At 44.9% G+C, this 22,689-nt stretch overlaps 1 protein-coding gene across 2 annotated transcripts in view; it reads right to left on the reverse strand.

Annotated features, from left to right (window-relative positions):
- The window catches only part of USP21 (ubiquitin specific peptidase 21), a 558,274-nt gene that overhangs the window by 495,382 nt on the left and 40,203 nt on the right, over positions 1-22,689 (reverse strand). For both annotated transcript variants that reach the window (XM_086945031.1, XM_086945032.1), the window contains exon 4: positions 15,900-16,797. In XM_086945031.1, the coding sequence (XP_086801157.1) occupies positions 15,900-16,797 (898 nt within the window). The remainder of the gene's footprint in view (positions 1-15,899; positions 16,798-22,689) is intronic.

Below are 22,689 nucleotides of genomic sequence, written 5' to 3' on the forward strand. Positions count from 1 at the left end.
GCTATTAACTCTTTTGGTGCTTGTAATTACTTTCATCTGCTACTGATTCACAGCACATGTATTCTATACGAGAAGAACATTTGTTCAATAAATATATAGAAAATGTCCCACTGTGTATTCTCAGTATATTTCTGTGAGAGTAAGAGTGCACGAGTGACTGAGCAAAAAGTTTCTGATCTGTGACCTCGATCTCTGAGGGGTTAGGGTGGTCATATTCAGTGAATGCCAGAAACCATTTGTCCCTTGTTTGGGTTAGGGAGGCTTATGGTGACAACGTGAGCTAGCGGGTCTCTATGCCAGAGTACAATATGGGCATGCTTGGAATCAGTCTAGGTACCTAACCCAATGTTTATGTTGTCCACAAACACGCACATCGTACAGATTAGTGGGAACTACAGAATACTGTTGCAATTGTGTTTGAGCAGCGAGAGGGAAGAAAGGGGTCCAAAATCATTTGGAGGGTTGAAGTAATGCAGGTGTGTCAGACATACAGCAAGGACAAGTCCACAACCCTTTGATCGTACAGCCAAAGCACCAGGATGTCCTAAGGTACCGTGGTTAGAGGACTCCTTACCTGCAAACTCTTCCAGTGGGTCTGTCACTGTGATCTAGAGGCCCTCTCAGCTCTCCCTGTTCAGATCACCTGCCTCATGTTTAGGTCACTTAACCAGGGTCTCGTCTTCGGGCCACAGGTCTTTTCTACAGGACATAGGGCACATTCCTCTGAAGTAAGGCAGGCATCAGGGAGGTATCTTGGCTCCAGTCAGCTTTCCCTGCTACCTATTCCAAATTCGAATACATACTCTGACAGGACAACGGTGCTCTGTGCACTACCTAGCTCCACATAATCACTGTCCTTTACTTACTAAGATTTCAATGACAGTCAAAGGCACAATGGGTGCAGATAGGAACTGTTTAATAATATTGGCAATAAATGCATGCTTTTTAAAGCACCATCATAGCACTATACAAGTAGTTACTCTATTGGGAACAACTTAATACAATGTTTTAAAATAAATCACAGCATTACATTGACCTTGTAAAATGCTTGACTCCTTTGGCAAACCTGTTGTATTATCCAGTAACACTTTGCATGTTGGGATTTACAGACACGACATATAAATTAAAAAAACATATCAAATATTACAATCCATCATCAAATTAGGAGTCCCGTTCAATAACAAAAAATGCTGAGCCTTGCAGGCAAATGAAAAAAGAATTCATAGACATATGGACAACAAAAACAGAGTTGAGCAAGACAGCTAAAATACAGTATGTAATGTACTGGGGAGAATAAATGGCCTACTAAACCTCTTAGATCTAAAAATACCCCCGCCCCCAAAAAATAAACCTGGTAAAATTGATGGTACTGCGGACTGAGAATAGCATCACTTTTGTTCTGCTCCAGCATGACCTTTAACACCTAGACGGCTGGGAGAGCCACCAGTGGCAAGGGGAGGCAACAACTGTTTGGCACAGGATAGCAACAAAAGATCAGCAGCCAGATTTAGAGGTTGCAGCATTGAATACTGTGAGTGGGTGCCATTTAGGGGACAAGCTGTGAAGAAAGTACGAGCAAGTAGGGAAGGAAGGCATGTTTCAATCAGCCATTGCTGTGAAAGTGGAAGGGAGGATTCCAGGATTTCCCAATAGACACTAACAGAAATTCTTTGTTCTCCTTCACTTGAACACCTTAGCCCAGTAAAGAAACCCCTTAAGGAAAGTCTAAGGAGGAGCAAGGTTCCATTCCTCACAAAAAAGTCTGGTTTAGGACTCAGGCACAGTGTTTTAAATGGCCGGTACTCATCATCACAGATTACCAGGAAGAGAGTTAAAGGAGAAAAAAAAAGAAGTGCAGTAACTCACAGAATTGAGCTTTGTGGGAGGAAGGGGGGGAGTGGAAGAGTTAACAGTGTGGCTACTGACCGCATGTCATGGAAGCCAGATGTACTTGATGGCAACAGTAGCTGCTAGTGATATTTGAAAGTAGTGTGATACTTCACCCTAGATCATATGTAATCGCAAACATTTTCCCAGGGGCCAAAAAGTTTGTTCCATGATGTGACCAAGGGCCACAATGCCGCCAGCGGGGTGGCTGTCCGGCGAGTGGGGTTCGAGGGGGATTGGCGGTAAGGAGGGTGTAGGGTAAGCGAAGAGACTGTCATATGTTTTAGTGTTTGCTACAAGATGTGTTAAAAAATGATGGTGTTCTTAAAGTCAAGTGGTGTAGGACACCCTACCTACTTCCTTTATTCAACTTCAATTATCCTTTCAATAAAGTCTGGTTTATTGAACATCTTTTTGAGGTTAGCGCTGAGTCGTGTATGCAGCAGTCTAGTTCGGCTGGAAACCAGGAGACTGCTTGTAAAGATCAGGAGGGCTGCATGTGGCCCTCGGGCCGTACTTTGACTATCACTGCCAAAGATGAATGTCCATTGTTACTTCGTAGACAATTACAGTAGAAGTGATTACACTGCGGTTATTACATTGGAAGTCTTTAGATCAGGAGTGCTTTTCAATTTGCAGTATTTTACTTTGCATCACTGAAGGCAAGTAGATATATTTTTTAAATAAATTAATAAACAATTTACTTACCTTTAGTAATGCACTTTTTGAAACAGACTATCTAACCACAGATTCCCTAACTTTTGAATAATCTCCCGGCATCGGCCTGAATCTAGAAACTTTGCAGCGGTACCACTGATGCCGTTCCACTCTGGAAATGACATGCAGAACCTATGCATGTACTATGTAACCATGTAAATATGCAGTACCACTCCTGTACATTGACATCAGTTGCTTTCAAGAGTGTGCATATGCCCCCAAATGCAAGTTGGTCTGACCAGTGTGCAGATTCCTAGACTTGGGATCCTGTTAATGGATAGGGTCTGTTCAGTGGAGGATCGGAGAGGAATCTGCAGCTAGGTAGGGTCTCAACTAAAAAGGGCGTCACAGAAGGTAAGTAACTTGTTCTTCTGATAGAGACTTCTAACTGCAGACTCCTCACTTTTGAACAGATAAAGCAGTACTCATTTGGAAATGGGACTGTAGATGGACTCAAACCAGGAAGTCCTGCACGACCGAATGAGCAAAATGCTCTTCTTGGCAAACCTGATTGTTAGACAATAGTGAATTGTGAATAGAACAGACATTTGCCGCCTGGAAAATGTCCAGGACAGGAAATCAGCATCCTAACGCAGTAGTTGCAGCTTTGGCCATGGTGGAATGAGCACGCAACACTTCCAGAGGCTACTCGTTAGCCTGTGCTTAGCAGATCTTCATGCAGAGCACAATCCAGAAGGAGGTGGTTCTCTTATGCACAGTCTTACCTTTTCTTTGCTACAAAGACCCCGACAAGGAGCTGATTGTCCACCCTGTGTTCTTTGGTATGATGTATGTAAAAGCTCAGCACTCTCTTGGAATCCAAGTGATTGAGTCTCTCCTCTTCCCTGGAGGGGTGAGGCAGAGCATTGAACACTGCCATATGTATGCCCATTAAAAGCACAAGCACTGAATATCCACATTAGAAAGGGTAGCTGCGATTCTCTATTGTCTATTGATTCTCAATTGTCCACCCGATACTCTTATACACCTGTCCTCTATCGCTTGGGTACAAATATGAGAGATATTTAAAACTATTCCCATCACCTTTCAAAACCCTGGGCTGAACCCTTGGACTGAGTGGAGAATACGAGCTGGAATGCACCTGCACTTATACACGCTAAGATTTCCTTGGACTTTACACAATTATACATGTGTTTTGTCTCTATACCTACTAGTGCCCCTCCTTTTCCCCTTTCTTCTTAGTCATTTTAATTTACTTCTATCACTTATTTTTTCACCATATTGAACATCTTGGGTTTATCGAATCTCCATATGTTGTTATCCTCTTATTCATCATCTGTTATCTGGATTTTGTTCTGTAATCTAGACCCTCAGGTCTCGAACAACCCTCCAGGACTCTATGCATTTGAACTGTATATTTTAAACTGGACCCTTGTATTCTCCGATTGTCCTTTTCTCATAGTTTGTTTATAAAAATAATTGCTCAATAAAATTCTCCTGAAAATAAAAGGGTAGCTGAAATTTTAGGAATCGTCCACTCCCCAAAACAAAGCACTTGGCTTACACACATAGCCACAGACAGGACTCTTAGATATGAACCACGGGAAACATTGAACTGAAGCAAATTAAAAACACTGGCCATCTGCACCGTTTCTTAGTTACAAAAAGACACAATCTTTTGTTGAAAAATATCCCGGGAACATGAAGCATGTGTCTTGGGAGAGAGGTCTCCTGCACTCCAGAGGCTCCAGGCAAGTTGCTTTGGGTTCCTAAGCAACAAATGTTAACTGTGTGTGAGTTCCCCAAAGAGACTCATGAACTGAAGAATCTTGCATTTGCTTAAACATGGGTTATAGAAGTCCTCAACCTGCGAGGGATAAACTGCGTAGAAAATAAAGTTGTCCCATGTTGCTTGAAAACTGTAATTGATCTAATATTCAAGTAGAAACAGTTACTAAAATGGAAATATTTGGTTTAAAATAGCAAGCCAACTTGCAACCTTTTGCTATATTTCTTGCAAATTAGCTTCAGTCTTGCACAGATTATAATCACTTGCCTAATCAACAAAGTTTATGAGGCTGATCCAGTTCTGTTTTTGTCTTCAGGAGGAACAATGTGGGGGCAGCCCTCTAGTGATGCGCTGCTTTAAACTAGCCTGAATACTCTTTAAGAGTAAGATGTTTGTCCCTAAAAGGCGAGGTAATGTTACACTTAATTCCTGACATAATATAGAGTAGAGTACAGTTGAGTCATGTTTTGTATATTTCTCATACATCCGCTGACTTTCCAGAATTGTCTAAGTAATTGTATTGTGTGAACCTATAAAAACAAAGAGTGGGTGATGCACACAGTCATGTCACATATCGCATTTATTTTGAGTATGTAATCACGTAACAATCTTATGTTGGCAAATTCACCTTTCACTATCCTTATTGGCGAATGAGCTACAGAAACCTTAGAAGAATTGTTTCCAATGCTGGCATTCTCCATTCAGTGTTGCCTATCAGCAAAAGTAGTGATGAAATTAAAACAAGAGGCAATAGAAAGAATTCTTAGAAGGGCCAGAGGCCTAGATTATGATTTTATTGCTTTACTTAGAACTCCACAGCAGCAAGAAGCTATACGAAACCAAAATCAACTTCCAAGAAACATAGAAAAAAAATAATCAATATAATCAATCCGAACTTACACCTCCAAATGATTCCAAACGGAGCTAACAAAATCTTGACTCTTTCTTTGCTGCTCTAAATCTCAAGATAAGTGCCTGCTCGCTAGTCTCTCATAACTATATTACATTAATTGTGAAGAAGTAACGGCTCCTCGCAATGTGCATATGAGCAGGGTCTAAACACCTCATGCTACGCCATGCTGTTGGATTACCTGCAACAATAAAAAATCTACTTTTACCCTATCTCGATAGAGGGTCTTGTTTCTCATGAGGTGGAAAATGCACAAGTTTGCTGGTGTTGTATTAAGCAGTGAATATATGTTAAGCCTGGCTTCAACTTCTGATGGCAGAAATAAAATCCATCAAGAAGGAACAGACAGCTGTCCTACTCAAGGACCAGAAGCCACTATGACAGTTATCTCAGTTCATGAGCCTACTAATACAATGGATCCAAGAGACCACCTTGGGCCCTGTCAAGTACAGGGCCCTTCAGAGGCTGAAAATTCAACACCTTTGCAAGTGCAATGGCCCTCTTGGAAAAAGTCAAATGAGAGCTGCGCCAGTGGCTGAACCACATGGAGGCCTGGAATGACAAAGCCATCTTTTAATCCCAACCAGATATGGTCATCGAATCAGATGTCAGCAGACGGGGCGCCAAGTGTGGCTTCCCTTCAGAAGTAGGATGTTGGTTCTGTGAAGAGCTAGAATAGCACATCAAATTCATAGAACTATTGACCAGCTCATTCACCATCAAATGTCTGCCATCACAGAAGATTAATTGCTGCATCCTCTTGACGTTGGACAATTTTTCAGCTGTCCAATACAGCAACAAATTTGGAGACACAAGGTCATACGTTGTTGCCTCTAACACTGAGTGCCAGTGAATGAAAACTATCTCCCAAGTAAAACTAAAGTGCCATCAGAACTGTCTACACCTGAAACAGGTGCCAGACACTTAAGGCTAAAATTACAGATCTTCCAGGTGTTAATGGGTATGTGGGGTCTAAATGAGACCGAAATGTGAATGTGTGTAGGTCGTCCATTTCAGCAGGCCACCTACCATTATCTAATGAGCCAGTTTGGGTACAGCCATTGGTCTGCAAGTGCCTCAAGGGAGTTACACTGTCAGGTGGAAAAATGTCTTAGGAAAAAAGTAGTCATTGATGTAAGATTGGTTAGTGTGCATTTTAAGGGGGCAAATCTTTTGTGTTGGGTAATAGGTTTGAAGATATAATGAAAGCGAAAGCTGCACACTGGCGTTCTGATTCTACTTTTAAAATATTTTATTTTGAACCTAACATAGAAGTAGCTTCAATGGTTATTTGACAGCTTAGTTCAAGCAGAGTCCGAACCTCTCTTCGTCTCACAGAATTACAATAAATAAATAACATTTTTGCTTATGCAACTAAGAATTTTCAGTTCCATTAAGGGCACGAGCAGAGGACTTTACCACCTTTTTTGTTTTGCTTTACTAGAAGGTATGTGTTTTAATCAAAACTGCCATTAAATGAATTATGTTATATAAAGTTTCAAGAGGACTACTTTACCTCCAGTTTTTTGATAAGTTATGGATGTTTGACTTTACATAGAGTAGGTCATACATATGTTTTTTTTTACTGCAGGATTGAACAAAAACAAGACTAAGACGGGGTAAGTAACCCTAATGGATAACTGAGCGGACTACAATAAAGACTGCAATCGCAAGTTATTTTTTTGTATAGTGTTTTTTCTTGCTGTTGAGGTGGTTTAAGTAGAGGAAGAGAAGTGTAATTCTCATCATTGTGTCCTTATATGAATAGAAAATTCTTTGTCTCCTCAGCTAGAAAAATGTTTATTCTTCCAAAAATCTCTGCCCCCTGCAATTGCTTGGCCCAAATTCCAGTCCATTTCCCCCCACACAGCCACTACAGACGTGGAGCAACCTTAAGCAAATAATTCTTAATCCTCCTCCAATAGGAGGCATAACTGTTTAATATCCTCAGACATGGATCCTGAGCTCGCAGTTCCACTGGATGCAAGTTGCACCTCACTGATGAATCTCAAAAAGGCCAAAACTTGTCAGGGGTTGTGGGTGTTCCCACCTTGAGAGCCAGCCGGCATTTCTCTAGGAGCAGGAACAAGCTGATTTGCATAGAGCAAAAATCAAAAACTGACAGACTGGAATGGTAGCCAGAGTAACTAACAGTGGCTGATATTAATGAATGCCTCACTTTTTTTCTCATTAAAGTATTGCAAAACTGACAAAGCATTAATGGAAGCTTCCTTTTATAGGAAATTGATTCTACTCTCTAGGTTCCAATACAATCTCTATTAGCAGAAGCTTTCTCCTGTGATAATTAGTCAATAAGGGTGGGTGATGGTGCACAGGATGACTGAAATCCTTATTTGCTGGACTTCCCTCTCAGATTTATTAAGAATGGTAGTTAGCTTCATCGCCTACCCATCAGCCTCATCAGCAACCCAACTAAATTCGCTCAAATTCAATGGATAGGCACCTAACATTCATAAGCAAAAATTTTGGATGCAATGGGATGATGGCAAAAGTGGCGCATACACTCCCACCCCGTACCTCTACCCACACTTTGGCACAGGAGGTACTTTAAAAAGCAATAATGCAAGGGTTGGAAAAAAAGTGTCTTTCTGAAGGAGGTAAAAATATATTTTGATAAAAATAAAGCCCTCCAGCATCCCAACTTTGGAGATGCAATGTTATTATTACTCAAGTGTAGCTCCACAAATATCATGATTATTGGCCTAACAGTAGTTTTCCTTTTTAATTTTCCTGCTATCAATCACTGAAAATAAATGTGTTCAATTTAACTCGATAGAAAACATCACTTTTCTATGTAGTCATGTATCTATATATTTATTAATTTACTCCTACTGTAGAATAAAAAAAAACTATCTTGCCAATGAACTACTCTGTCTCACCCTATACCTCTTTCAATAGACGCTCTACCTCCACTTTCTGGCTCATCCCGAAACTCATTCTACTACTATGATCTTCAAAATAACCCTTTCTAGACTCTTCCCTCCGCTATCCTTCCAGGCTCAATCCAGACCTCATTTTACACCTATGATCTTCCAAACAACTTTTTTTTTACATTTTCCCCTCATGCATCCCTCTTTCGATTTATCCCAAACCTCATTTTACTACTATGATCTCCTGAATACCTTTGTAGAGATTCTTCCCTCCTCCATCTCTCTTTTTTACTCATTGCAAACCTCATCTTACTACTATGATCTCCCAAATAAAAGTTTCTAGATTTTTACCTCTTCTATTTCTCCATTATTGTATTTGATCCAACTAACAGACTCACATGTCCACCGTTCAAATTAACTCCTATTCCCCTTTACCACAGGTACTCAAAGTACGGCCCGCGGCCCGGCATGCCTTTCTTGGCGGCCCGCGGACCTTGCAGACATCGAATATGTATTTTTTTGTTTGTTTCTAAAGTGTCCGCAAACACCGCTGGTTGTAGCAGCGCAGACTCAGAGAGACTCTGCTGCTCTGTGGGGTCTCAGCGATTCCAGTGATAGAGAGGAGCTGCAGGGGCCTAAGAAGAGGTGAAATACAACAAAGCCTCATTAAGATGCAAATGGTCTTTTAAAGACCTGTGAAGTGCTCGGGTGCCACTGAGAGTGTGTGTGCCCGGGAAGCTGTCTCAGACCGGGCTGACACACAGGCAGGGTGAGATGACAGTGTTACAGAGGGAGGTTGAGGGAGGGAGATCGAGGGAGAGGAAGGGAGGTAGAGGGAGACCGAGGGAGAGGGAGACAGAGACAGAGGGAGAGGGAGGGATACAGAGGGAAAGGAAGGAAGGAAAGGAAGGGAGAGGGAGACAGAGGGAGAGCGATGGAGGGAAAGAGAGGGAGAGGGAGACAGAGAAAGGGAGATGGAGGAGACAGAGGGGGAGAGAGGGAAAGGGAGGGAGACAAAGAAAGGGAGAGGGAGGGAGACAAAGAAAGGGAGAGGGAGGGAGACAGAGGGAGGGAGGGAAAAGGAGGTAGACAGAGGGAGAGGGAGGGAGGGAAAGGGAAGGAGAGGGAGACCGAGAAAGGGAGAGGGAGGGAAACAGAGGGACGGGGAGGGAGGGAAAGGGAGGGAGACAGAGAGGGAGAGAAAGGGAGGGAGAGGGAGACAGAGAAAGGGAGAGGGAGGGAGACAGAGGGACGGAGACAGCGGGAGGGGGAAAGAGGGAGGGAGATAGAGGGAGGCAGAGGGTGACAGACAGAGGGAGGCAGAGGAAGGGAGACAGAGGGAGGGAGACAGACAGAGGGAGACAGAGAGAGGAGGGAGACAGAGGGAAGGAGAGAGTGACAGAGGGAGGGAGACAGACAGATGGAGACAGAGGGAGGAGGGAGACAGAGAGAGGGAGACAGACAGAGAGAGGGAGACAGACAGAGAGAGGAAGATAGAGAGAGGGAGACAGACAGAGAGAGGGAGACAGACAGAGAGAGGGAGGGAGACAGAGAGAGGGAGGGAGACAGACAGAGAGAGGGATGGAGACAGAAAGAGAGAGGGAGACAGAGAGAGACAGAGACAGAGGGAGGGAGACAGACAGAGGGAGGGAGACAGAGGGAGGGAGAAAGAGGGAGGGAGACAGAGAGGAGGGAGAAAGAGGGAGGGAGACAGAGAGGAGGGAGACAGACAGAGGAAGGAGGGAGACTGAACAAATGAGACCGAGAGAATGAGACAGAGGGAGGGCGACAGAGGGAGGGCGACAGAGGGAGGGCGACAGAGGGAGGACGACAGAGGGAGGACGACATAGGGAGGACGACATAGGGAGGACGACATAGGGAGGACGACATAGGGAGGACGACATAGGGAGGACGACATAGGGAGGACGACAGAGGGAGGGAGGGCGACAGAGGGAGGGAGGGCGACAGAAGGAGGGAGGGCGACAGAAGGAGGGAGGGCGACAGAAGGAGGGAGGGCGAAAGAGGGAGGGAGGGCGAAAGAGGGAGGGAGGGCGACAGAGGGAGGGAGGGCGACAGAGGGAGGGAGGGCGACAGAGGGAAGGCGGGAGACAGAGGGAGGGCGGGAGACAGAGGGAGACAGAGGAAGGGAGAGGGAGACAGAGGAAGGGAGAGGGAGACAGACAGAGAGAAGGAGACAGACAGAGAGAGGGAGACAGACAGAGGGAGGGAGACAGACAGAGGGAGGGAGACAGAAAGAGGGAGGGAGACAGACAGAGAGAGGGAGACAGACAGACAGAGAGAGGGAGACAGACAGACAGAGAGAGGGAGACAGACAGACAGAGAGGGGGAGGGAGACAGAGAGAGGGAGGGAGACAGACAGAGAGAGGGATGGAGACAGAAAGAGAGAGGGAGACAGAGAGAGACAGAGACAGAGGGAGGGAGACAGACAGAGGGAGGGAGACAGAGGGAGGGAGAAAGAGGGAGGGAGACAGAGAGGAGGGAGAAAGAGGGAGGGAGACAGAGAGGAGGGAGACAGACAGAGGAAGGAGGGAGACTGAACAAATGAGACCGAGAGAATGAGACAGAGGGAGGGCGACAGAGGGAGGGCGACAGAGGGAGGACGACATAGGGAGGACGACATAGGGAGGACGACATAGGGAGGACGACATAGGGAGGACGACAGAGGGAGGGAGGGCGACAGAGGGAGGGAGGGCGACAGAAGGAGGGAGGGCGACAGAAGGAGGGAGGGCGACAGAAGGAGGGAGGGCGAAAGAGGGAGGGAGGGCGACAGAGGGAGGGAGGGCGACAGAGGGAGGGAGGGCGACAGAGGGAAGGCGGGAGACAGAGGGAGGGCGGGAGACAGAGGGAGACAGAGGAAGGGAGAGGGAGACAGAGGAAGGGAGAGGGAGACAGACAGAGAGAAGGAGACAGACAGAGAGAGGGAGACAGACAGAGGGAGGGAGACAGACAGAGGGAGGGAGACAGAAAGAGGGAGGGAGACAGACAGAGAGAGGGAGACAGACAGACAGAGAGAGGGAGACAGACAGACAGAGAGAGGGAGACAGACAGACAGAGAGAGGGAGACAGACAGAGATAGGGAGGGAGACGGAGGGAGGGAGGGAGACAGACAGAGGGAGGGATACAGACAGAGGGAGGGAGACAGAGGGAGGAGGGAGACAGAGGGAGGAGGGAGACAGAGAGAGACAGACAGAGGGAGGGAGGGAGACAGAGGGAGGGAGGGAGACAGAGGGAGGGAGGGAGACAGAGGGAGGGAGGGAGACAGAGGGAGGGAGGGAGACAGAAAGAGGGAGGGACAAAGAGGGAAGGAGACAGAGGGAGACGGAGGGAGGGAGGAGGGGAACAGACAGAGGGAGGAGGGAGACTGAACAAATGAGACCGAGTGAATGAGACAGAGGGAGGGCGACAGAGGGAGGGCGAAAGGGGAGCGCGAAAGGGGGAGGGCGACAGGGGGAGGGCGACAGGGGGAGGGCGACAGGGGGAGGGCGACAGGGGGAGGGCGACAGGGGGAGGGCGACAGGGGGAGGGCGACAGGGGGAGGGAGTCAGGGGGAGGGAGTCAGGGGGAGGGAGTCAGGGGGAGGGAGTCAGGGGGAGGGAGTCAGGGGGAGACAGAAGAAGGGAGAGGGAGGGAGTCAGGGGGAGACAGAGGAAGGGAAAGGGAGGGAGTCAGGGGGAGACAGAGGAAGGGAGAGGGAGACAGACATAGGGTCACAGAGGGAGACAGACATAGGGTCACAGAGGGAGACAGACAGAGGGAACAGACACAGAATGGGAGAGGGAGGGAGAGAGAGAATGGGAGAGGGACGGAGACAAAGGGTGACAGACAGAGGGAGGGAGACAGAGGGAGGGAGACAGATAGGGAGGGAGACAGACAGGGGGAGGAGGGTGACAGAAGGAGGAGGGCGACAGAAGGAGGAGGGCGACAGAAGGAGGAGGGCGACAGAAGGAGGAGGGCGACAGAAGGAGGAGGGCGACAGACAGAGGAGGGAGACAGACAGAGGAGGGAGACAGACAGAGGAGGGAGGGAGACAGACAGAGGAGGGAGACAGACAGAGGGAGGAGGGAGACAGAGGGAGGAGGGAGGGAGACAGAGGGAGGAGGGAGGGAGACAGAGGGAGGAGGGAGACAGACAGAGGAGGGAGGGAGACAGACAGAGGGAGGAGGGAGACAGAGGGAGGAGGGAGGGAGACAGAGGGAGGAGGGAGACAGACAGAGGGAGGAGGGAGACAGACAGAGGGAGGAGGGCGACAGAGGGAGGAGGGCGACAGAGGGAGGAGGGAGAAAGACAGAGGGAGGAGGGAGAAAGACAGAGGGAGGAGTGAGACAGACAGAGGGAGGAGGGAGACAGACAGAGGGAGGAGGGAGACAGACAGAGGGAGGAGGGAGACAGACAGAGGGAGGAGGGAGACAGACAGAGGGAGGAGGGAGACAGACAGAGGGAGGAGGGAGACAGACAGAGGGAGGAGGGAGACAGACAGAGGGAGGAGGGAGACAGACAGAGGGAGGAGGGAGACAGACAGAGGGAGGAGGGAGACAGACAGAGGGAAGAGGGCGACAGACAGAGGGAGGAGGGCGACAGACAGAGGGAGGAGGGCGACAGATGGAGGGAGGAGGGCGACAGATGGAGGGAGAGAGCGGGAGGGAGAGAGCGGGAGGGAGAGAGATGGAGGGAGAGAGCGGGAGGGAGAGAGAGGGAGGGAGAGAGCGGGAGGGAGAGAGCGGGAGGGAGAGAGCGGGAGGGAGAGAGAGGGAGGGAGAGAGAGGGAGGGAGAGGGAAGGAGAGAGAGGGAGACAGAGAGAGGGAGGCAGAGAGAGACAGAGAGACAGAGAGGGAGTGAGACAATCAGAGTGAGAGAGAAGGAGAGGGAGAGGAAGAGGGAGAGGGAGAAGGAGATAGATATATGTGTATGCCGGTTCTGGTGGCTCAGTGGATGAAGGCGTCCGCTGCAGGGACCTGTGATCAACCTCATGGTCACAGTTTGTTTGTTGCTCTAACCCCGCCCCCTCCCCCATTGACCCCGCCCCCACCGGTGCGGCCCTCGGACACAAACCACACTGTAAATGTGGCCCCCGAGAGAAAGTTTGTGAGTACCATGCCCTATACTAACCCACCACTAATCCTTTTGGGTTCTGGAGTAGCGTGCTACTCGCCAAAAAGTGCTACAACACCTGGTCAGGCGTGTTAAGCGCTATATAAATACAATTACAATAACACAGACAACAAAATGCTGGAGAAGGACATTTTACTTACTTGTAATCCTAGTTCTTCATCGTAGGAATCTTCATTGAAGCCATAACAGTAGAATATTCCAGCCTGCCTGAGGAAACCCTCTAACACTTTTGCAAAAACAATAGCCTAGGCATTATTTTGGAGGATAAAGCTATTATTTCCAAACTCATGCTCAAATTAGCTACCCCAAACAGGCTAAGTTTCTTCATTCCTCAATAATATAAAAATGGCACATGATATAAGGAAACACTGCAGCATGATGTATGCAATCAAGAAAAAACAACTCCGAACTCTCAGGTACGGAAAAAAAACATGACAAAAGTGCCTGTATGCTATGACGGTAGCCAATGTACTTTTTGAGAGGCAAATTGCAATTTTGGCTGGGACAAATTGGTAAAGATTTATCAAATCCTGCCAGCAGGACATTGGTTCATGTCTTACGAAAGCACCATAAAAATAATCCTTTTCCCTATGAAAGCATCTGATGATGCTGTAGATGAACTTTTTGCCTAATTCTGGATGTCCATGCACATTCTTGGTAAATTCAAGTGACTTTATTGCATGATTGAAAGAGCAAACCACGCTGGAATGATTAAACTAATCCTGCACCCCGGATAGTAGATGTGGTTTACAAGGAAGCTTCTTGTGATGTCATAAAAGACAGGCAAAGAAGCTCTAAAAAGTTCCACTGTCCTGATCACTCTGGGGCAATAGCAATAATCTTTACTTCGTTATACCTAATTTTCAGAAGGACAGATTGAATCGGTGGTATTGGCTAAAAAGCACAAAGAAAATTCTCTGACTAGTGTTTCAAAATGGCATTGCCATGTGCTCAGATTTCCTAAATGCTGGAGAAGTTTGGACATTTTGCCATGTAGTGCATAAGCTTACTTGAGGACACCCCATCCTGGAAAATGCCCTCCAGTTTTCAATACCTCATTTATTATTTTCTACTAAATATCTGCTAAAGAAGCCTGCTTGAGAGTTTTGTTGGTCCAGGAGATGCACGGTCTGCATGGATAGATTTTATTGCCAAGAGCCAGTGCCAGATTGCTTGAACTTTCAGCCAAAGAGTCCAGGATCTGGTGCCATCATACCTGGTGCTGAGGTATTGTGTCATCTACCTGGATCAGAGGTTGTGTTTGTTGCTACAGAAAACAAAAAAAAATCTTCAAACCTAGATAGTCTACTAGCAACTTGCAACTCCAGAGCACTGATGTGATGAGGACATTATTGTCCACTCACAAACCCGCACCATCAGTTCTGTAGGAGGACTCCCCTGTCATAATGGTTTTTGAATGCAGATCCTAATGCAAAATGTATTTGTTTCAGAAAACTGCTTATCTTACACAGCAATCAAGCACTTTATAAAAGTCTGAGGAGCAGATTTCAGACTGAAGGAGAGAACTTTGTATTCGCAATTAGATTAGCCCATCATGAACTTTAAGAACGTCCTGTGCTTTGTTGCCACTGGAACGTCTATGCATGTATCTTCTATGCCACAATGAGCATATCTAGCCCAAATTCCTGAGCTGGGGAAAATCTAATGCAGACCTGGCATTCTGAATGTTTTCCCCGACTCAATTCAATTTGATTTCAGCTTTATTCAGTTCAACCATAGAAGCAATCTAAAAATGCATAATGGGTGAATACAACAATTCTGTGTCATAATTTAAAACTGAGAGTTAAATTTAAAAATAGTACAAGATTTTTTTTTAAACAGTTGCAATAAAAGACGATAAAAATGAGCTAAAAAGTACATATAGATACCAACATATAGCGTTTTTGAGTTATTCCAGGGATAAGATAGGATGCAGCGAAACTTAGGTCAGCCTATAGATATGTAACATTTTAATTTCATGTGGTAAAAACACGGACTATGATTTGACTTCCTTCTTTTAATCACTACCGAAAGGACCACAGGTCAATTTATTCTCTCATTTCCCAAACCTCAAAGAATTAGAAGCAGCTTTATACGGATACTGTTTTCTACCACAAACTAAGTGATAAAGTGCATAGAAAATAGCAGCTTTATAATAGTATGGTTTCCATTACGAAATATTATATGAATATGAATAGCAATGTATGATATTTTTAAATCGAAACCAGAGATGATGCTCCCCGACTCATTATTGGATATTCTGAGGTCTAAGATTGATCAGATCGTTTGGGGATTTATTTAAATGAAGTAATATATAATATTGAGAAATAATAAAAAAAGTGGAAAAATCTGCCAATTTTAGGCAATTTGGAAAATTACAGTTTTCACTCCAAAATAATGCAGAGACTATATCTTTTTTTAAAGAATTATTCCGGGTTCCCCTTATGCAGTTATGAATATTCTACTTTTAGGAGTATCAGTGACGATCCTTTGATGCAAAGCTAATAATCTGCTTATTATCTCTTTCATCTCTATATAGGGGAATGCCGCCAATAGCATATTTATCCTTGCAGATAACAATGAACAAGAGTGGAATGCAAAAAGTGTACTCACAGTGGAAACGGTTGTCTTCTCCTCAATACTGTCAACACTGGAAACCGGCGTCTTGCTCAAAACTGGGATAGTCAGGGGTGCCCTGCTCAGTGGAGCGCTGGTAGCTGAGGATTTGTTTAGAGGGGTGCTGTTGGACACTGGGTGCTTGCTCACAGTAGCACTACTGGACAGTGTGTGAGGGGACTGAACATGGTCAGGCAGATCAGGTTGCGTCCTTGGAGAGCCATTAGTTCGACTAGTTAATAGCACACTGTTGGCACTAGCCTTGGCTTTACCCTCTATTCCAGAAAATGCGCTGAGCCTCTTCAATGACGAGCTTCTTTTTAGGGCAAGTGGCTCTGGAATCAGATTTCTACTTGGAGAAGCACTCCGCTCCTTTATAGTAAAATTATTAAAAATATGGCTCAGTTCGGGCTCCTTTTCCCTCAGGCCACTCAAGTCTCCTTGGCTGATGGATTTAGACCGGGAAAGACTGCTCTTCCTCCTATCAGATTCACGACTTGGTGCTGGACTGAGGAGGACATCAGCTGAAAGTCCATTTGTCTGAGCAGAGCCAGGGTTGGTGATGCTGTGGTCTCCTTTCAATGGCCCTCGCTTGGCAGCAGAATTGCGGGACACATCATTTCGTTTTGAAGAGCGCCCTCGATCAGGTTTTCCAAGTTCATCCACCAGAATAGGCCTAGGTGGCAAGGGGCGTGGGACCTTTGTTTGAAAAATCACATTTGTTAAGCTGGATGGGACATATGAAGAGCTTGGTCGCTCCTGGCTTACAGTCCGCTGGAAACTTGAGGTACGGCTTAAGGACTTGGGTTGTGTAGAAATAATCACTGGCTCTCTTGTTCGAACACTTCGGTGCTCCGATGCCTGGGGCATTTCAGAAGCAAAAGGAAAAAAGATGCTGTTGAAAACAACAAAGAAAACATTAGTACCACAGAATCAGAAAAGATAAGAAAAGGTACATGCCATTATAGCTCATCTTAATGCATAAAATGCAAAAGCTCAAATCACTACTTTACTAACAGAGAACACAGAGTGTCTAAGACTCCAGGGCCCTACAGATTTTAAAAAGTGTGTGCTGGACATGATGATCCAGCAGGAGACTTCAATGAACTATGCAAAATGGATACAGTTAACTTTAGCATGATTCAGTTACTTTTATGGAGATTGCTTCTTCTACTCTTTAGTTTCAAATTGGGGGTGATATTGTCATCTAGTGGTGGAACCCAAAACGAGTCCTAAATGTTTTTAAATACAAAACTTTTTGCACTGGTATTGCATGATTTTATGTACACTCCATCCACAGGCTATGCGGTTATTTGCCAGGTAACTTCATTAAACTATCATTGGTAAAGCCAAAAGCTCAGCCCTTCATGCAGAGCTATTGGCTTTGCCAATTCTTGTGTTCCTATTACCTATGATTGGTTAACTAAGTATTTTTAAAGCATTGAAAGATGGGGGGCCAGGCGTGTGAACGAGCAGGCTCCAATCTTTGAAATACTTTATTGTTTACCGAGATGGTAGAGCATGTGGCTCATCTAGTAGTTGCTGGCAGAGTATTAACGTGCACTTGCCAGGACCTCCAAGTTCCCTGAGAAGAAGTCTAAATCTTGAAAAGGCAGCCTCCCAGAAACCATGTTTGCAAGCTGAGCAAATTAGGAGACAGTGTATCACTCTACTTTCCTTCATAGATGGGAGGTCTCTACTCTTTGGAAAGGGATGTTGTTACTCTGAAGTTATTGGAAAGAGGTCTGATCACTAAACATTGCAAGGCCAATTCCAAGCCAGCATGATGAGCAAGCCCACCCTGGGTCTCCCTTATATTCTGAAAGATCCTTGGCAAGAAAGGAGCAGGGGAAATTATACAGTAAAACACCCTGTTCAGTCCTACATTAGGTCATCCCCTTGGAACCCAGGCTTCCTACCCAGCAGAAGGGCAAGCTTATGAAATCCATCTGAATGGCAGGCGTAAAAAAAAAAAGGATCAATGGGTGCAGTGACTGGCTTCCTGGAGAAACTAACTTGTGCAAGAAGGAAAACTGCCTGCTCACACAGTTTACATTCATGCTATCCTATCTCTAGTGTTGCAGTGGGCAGAGAGAGGGCCAGAGATAGTAAGTCAATAAATAATAGCTCACCCCACGGCAAACTAGGAGCTTAAGGGTATTTTCCAAACAAATACTAATAATGGGTTCAATGCAGAGATGTGAACCAGCAAAGGTAATCTGGAAAAGAGATTACAAATTTAAATTGAAAATAGGGGGGTGGCATTGGAATTTGCTCATCTAGTACAGTAGTGATTCTAAACAAACTCAAAATTGAATGTGGAAGTGAAGAAAGGAAAAAACCACCCCATCCCAAAAAAATAGAACGCACAACCTTTGTTGTTGGTTATCAGATGTTTTCCATGAACATCAACAAAAACCATCCATAAGTACAATATCATTATTTTCAAAGACTCCTTGTGACGAATCTGATGTGTATGGTGAATGTAATCATATTATGTCGGCTCAAAGTAAGGCTGAAATTATAGGCCGTCTTCATTGCACGCTTCTTTCACTTGCAACACTTTACCTTGGTCACTGTGGATTGTTGCTCCCAACTATGCTCATTTATCAGCTCCTTTGCTAACCGCCACAGTGCTCTGGGAAGACTGGTTAGGTAGTAGATGTAAAGAAAAGCCCACAAACAAACATTACCTGTTGTGAGCCAGTTCCCGAAAGGGCGTTTTAGTTGCGTTGCCAGACATGGCTCACATAGAATCGGATTCACCCTATTTGACAGCTTAGACAATCCTTGGGCCTGTTTTATATTAGTTCAAACAAAATAGGATCACATGCCACTCAATCATGACAAATCCAATTTTGGTTTCAACTTGCTACTGTGTATTGGGATTGATTCCTAGTACAGGGACATATACTCAATTATTCTGGGTATGTCTAAAATAAGGTCCAGATACCAGTGGGGCTTAGTGAACAATATTGTACGGGTTTGTGGGGCTGCGATCGTGTCAAGGGATTCAAGTTCCTATCTCTGTACCAATGCCACTTTATATGCCGTAAATAAGGGCAAATAAACTGTCAAAAAAAGTATCACCATATCATAAAGTGAAAGCCATAACTAGGCCTATAAACTGAATTAGGTAACTGAATTAATATTATCAATGTGGTCCAGCTCTTCGCATGTGGCAATATGGTAAGAGAAGTGAGAAATCAATGGAAATACAAGGAAATAAATAACGGGAGGATAAAGGGAGTGGAGGAGCAAGATAAAATAATATGAGGGCGGATGGAGAAGAGAACTGATGAGAGCGAAATGATAAGTGAAAGGGAGGCAGAGAAAAGGGAGAGGATAGTGAAAGAAAGCACAGAAGAGAAGTGTGTGGGAGCACCCAGTGTGTGGAGATTCCAATATCTTTAGTATTATAGCCCCTGTGCTGGCAAGCAGAATGAGAGTCCACAGTATGTATGCTGAGCCATCACCCCATCACATGCATGATGTATAATAAAAATGCATGTCTCTCTCCAGAACAAATGTGTTAAAAATGTAACAGTGAACAATGGAGAAAAGTTTAATGTGGCAGAGGATTTGGACTGTTTTCCAAAAGTGTAAAGTATTGCTTGCACTTTAGCAAAACCACCTTTTGCACTCCATTTACATGTTGTCTCTAGAACAGGGGGTTTTTCCTCAGTGGCTGAAACTTTTACTCATCCCTTCTTAGATTATCTGACAGAGGCTACTGTAAGGAAGACCTCAAAGATGTACTGTAGATGGCCCAAATCAACTAAACCAGAGGTGTGGCTTTAGAATGCAACTGAAGAGTTTGATATATAAAGCAGTGTGAACTTAAGGTATCGATGTGTCTAAGTGGGGTTTCCTCACTTAAATGTCTGTAACTTTATGAATCCAATAATAATACTATCAACTGCTGATGCTCTCGAACTAACTGATTTGAAAGACTGAGCGTTGCAATCAGAGAGTAGGCTGCGAGATGGTCCATCTTCTGTGGTGTCCATTTAGTGTCAGCAGATCAGAGCTCATGGAACCTATATGTTGGACATGTTCTGCATCTATAATGTGGAGAACCATCTCTCCAGACATGAGTTCAGGCCATATACTGGCAACCTATTTCAGGGAGGAATCACCCGGGAGAAACAGTCTGAGGCTGCTCATATGATACAGGAGTTAGTTCTCAACACTGGAAGCCCGGCTCAGTCTTTTAGGACCTTACTCTGATGTTCTTGTGCTGCTCTGCTGAAGATTATGGGGCCATTCTCTACCTTCAAACAGAGAAATACTGCATTGCAGTGCAGAAGGTGTCAAGGGTGAAGAGAGTCTTGTGGAACATGGTCTCCAAATCAAACAGCTCAGCCATGGACAAGGAAGCAACATCAAGATGGAACACACAAGCTCTGGATGTCGAAACTCCTGACATTAAACTAGAACGATGACTGCAATGAAAGTGCTTAAATGATTTCTGTGGTTTCTGGGATATCGACTAGTTCAGTTCCGAATAACTTTATTTAATTGATAATAAATGCATACCAGCATGTAAAAACACTAAAAAGCATACAATAAAATACACCCATATTTGATAAGAGTTAAAATAAGACTGTTAAATTCCAGTTCGGCCCATGTAGTGAAGCAGCTTATTTCTCACATTGTCCTTACAAATAACACTTTCAGCTGTGACCTTTTGTACATATTTGTGTGCACAACAATGTTGGATTAGTTTCCTTGAAACTAAACTTTTTTACACATCTAGCTTCGCACAAAATTATCAAAACGCCCTGAGCATCATGTACAAGGTCTCGGTTTGCACTATGTTAAAATCTTCATCCACGGGGCAACAGGGCTACCTATATATCCATAACATCATTAATCTATACGCAAATCACAAGGCTGCTTTCTATTATAAAAGATGAGCATAGATTAGCAGAGGAGGCACTTCCTCTGACACCAAGGTCCTTGCATGATGAAAAATCACCACAGAGCGGTCTGACATCTTGTGAGGGATGTCCTTTTAGTGACCAAGAGTGGGTCCTTCATCCTATTCCATCAGGTAATGGGGTTGGTTTGTCCCTTGGGGGGGATTCTTGGCTTTACACCAACACACACTCTAGGTACACAAAGTAGGGTTTGCATCATGAGAGCATGCTAGATTACTGCCTTGTTTTATATGCCTGCATATATACATTGTTTCAGCACCATGGTAATACCATATCTACCATTTATGCTTTTGGTGCTTGTAATCACTTTTATCTGCTTCTGTCTACTAATCATTGCAGCACACGTATTTTATACAAGCATAACGTTGGGTCAATAAATATTATTGAGAACGTCCCACTATGTATTCTCTGTATATTTCGCTGAGAATAAGTGAGCACGAGTGACTGAGCAAAAGGTTCTGTACTGATTCAACGATCCCTGAGAGGTCAGGGTTGTCATGTTCAGTGTTTGCCAGAAAGCCATTCGCTTCACGATAGGTTAGCAGGGCACTGTGAGCTAGCTGCTCTATAGGCCAACATATCCTGCGGGGTGTCCGGAATCAGTCTAGACACCAAGCTCCTACTTTATGTTGTTCAAACAATGCGCAGATCCTACGGATTGGTAGGAACTAAACAACAGTACCAGCACAACAAAGCCCAAATAATAATCCTGTATACATAATGCAAATAAGGTACATAGTGCCTTTCATTTCAAAATAGCATCCCCTGAGATACTTGCCCCAACACGTTTTAACTTAAGTGCATAGTATGACGTGATAATACAGCAGCGCAAAGAAAACGAGTTACAACAGTGCAAGTTTCCTTATCTGAAAGGCGTTGGAGGAGAAGGTAAGCTGTCTCAATGTCTCAAATATCTAGATCTCAGAGATGGAGCCATAAATCTTTTAGTATATAAAACATAACATTTAAAAAAGAAAATAAAATAAAATGAACCACTGATTGACTAGCAACATTATTGCAGGGACATGTTGTAGGAAGGCAGATATCTGACTATATGGTTACCCCAACTTTATGCCTAGTGTTTAGCTGGTTTTTGACTTAGTTGGCCTGGGATCCTGCTATTCAGGGCCCCAGGCTATCTGCTCTCTCTGTAAAATGAACTCCATGTACTTTAGGTACATATCTAATTGGATATTGGGTGACCTTGTAAGCCCCTGTATAGTGTACCATAGGTACCCAGGGCATAGGTGCATCCAAGGCCTACCAGGGGCTGCAGCATGAATTATGCCACCCCTGGCTGCCCATCCAAACTGACACCACAGGCTGATCACTCAGCTTGGGCAAGGTGGAGTAATCACTCCTTGCTTAGATATAGTATGCCTATATCTATCCTTATATATAGACACATATATGCCTATAGGTCACTCCTATGGCAGGCCTTAACAATCCTGAAGGCAGAGTGCTTGGTTTTATCTGAGATGGTGCTCTAGCATGAGCTTAGCCTGTCTGCAGCTTTCGGAAACATGTCCTTATAGCAGTTCAATGATATAGCCATACCATATACTCTTAAGTGCATTATAATCCTCGCCGTTAATGCTAACTTTGGTTTGGCTTTATCAAAACATGTTGTGTAAGGTGTCAAACACTTTGGAATACTACCCCCCCCTCCCCCGGCGGGGACAGCATTCCACCCTTCTAGAGGGAGAAGACATGTAATTACTGCTTTACCTGGTTAAAGTTAAACAGAGCCTCAGCATCACAAAATGGATGCTGCTGCCAAAGACACGAGTCTGACCTCCTGCTGCTGGACGAAACTCCGGCAGGGGAGGCCTAGACAATAGGTT

This window comes from Lissotriton vulgaris, chromosome 12 (assembly GCF_964263255.1).
Source record: "Lissotriton vulgaris chromosome 12, aLisVul1.2, whole genome shotgun sequence".
NCBI lineage: Eukaryota > Metazoa > Chordata > Amphibia > Caudata > Salamandridae > Lissotriton > Lissotriton vulgaris.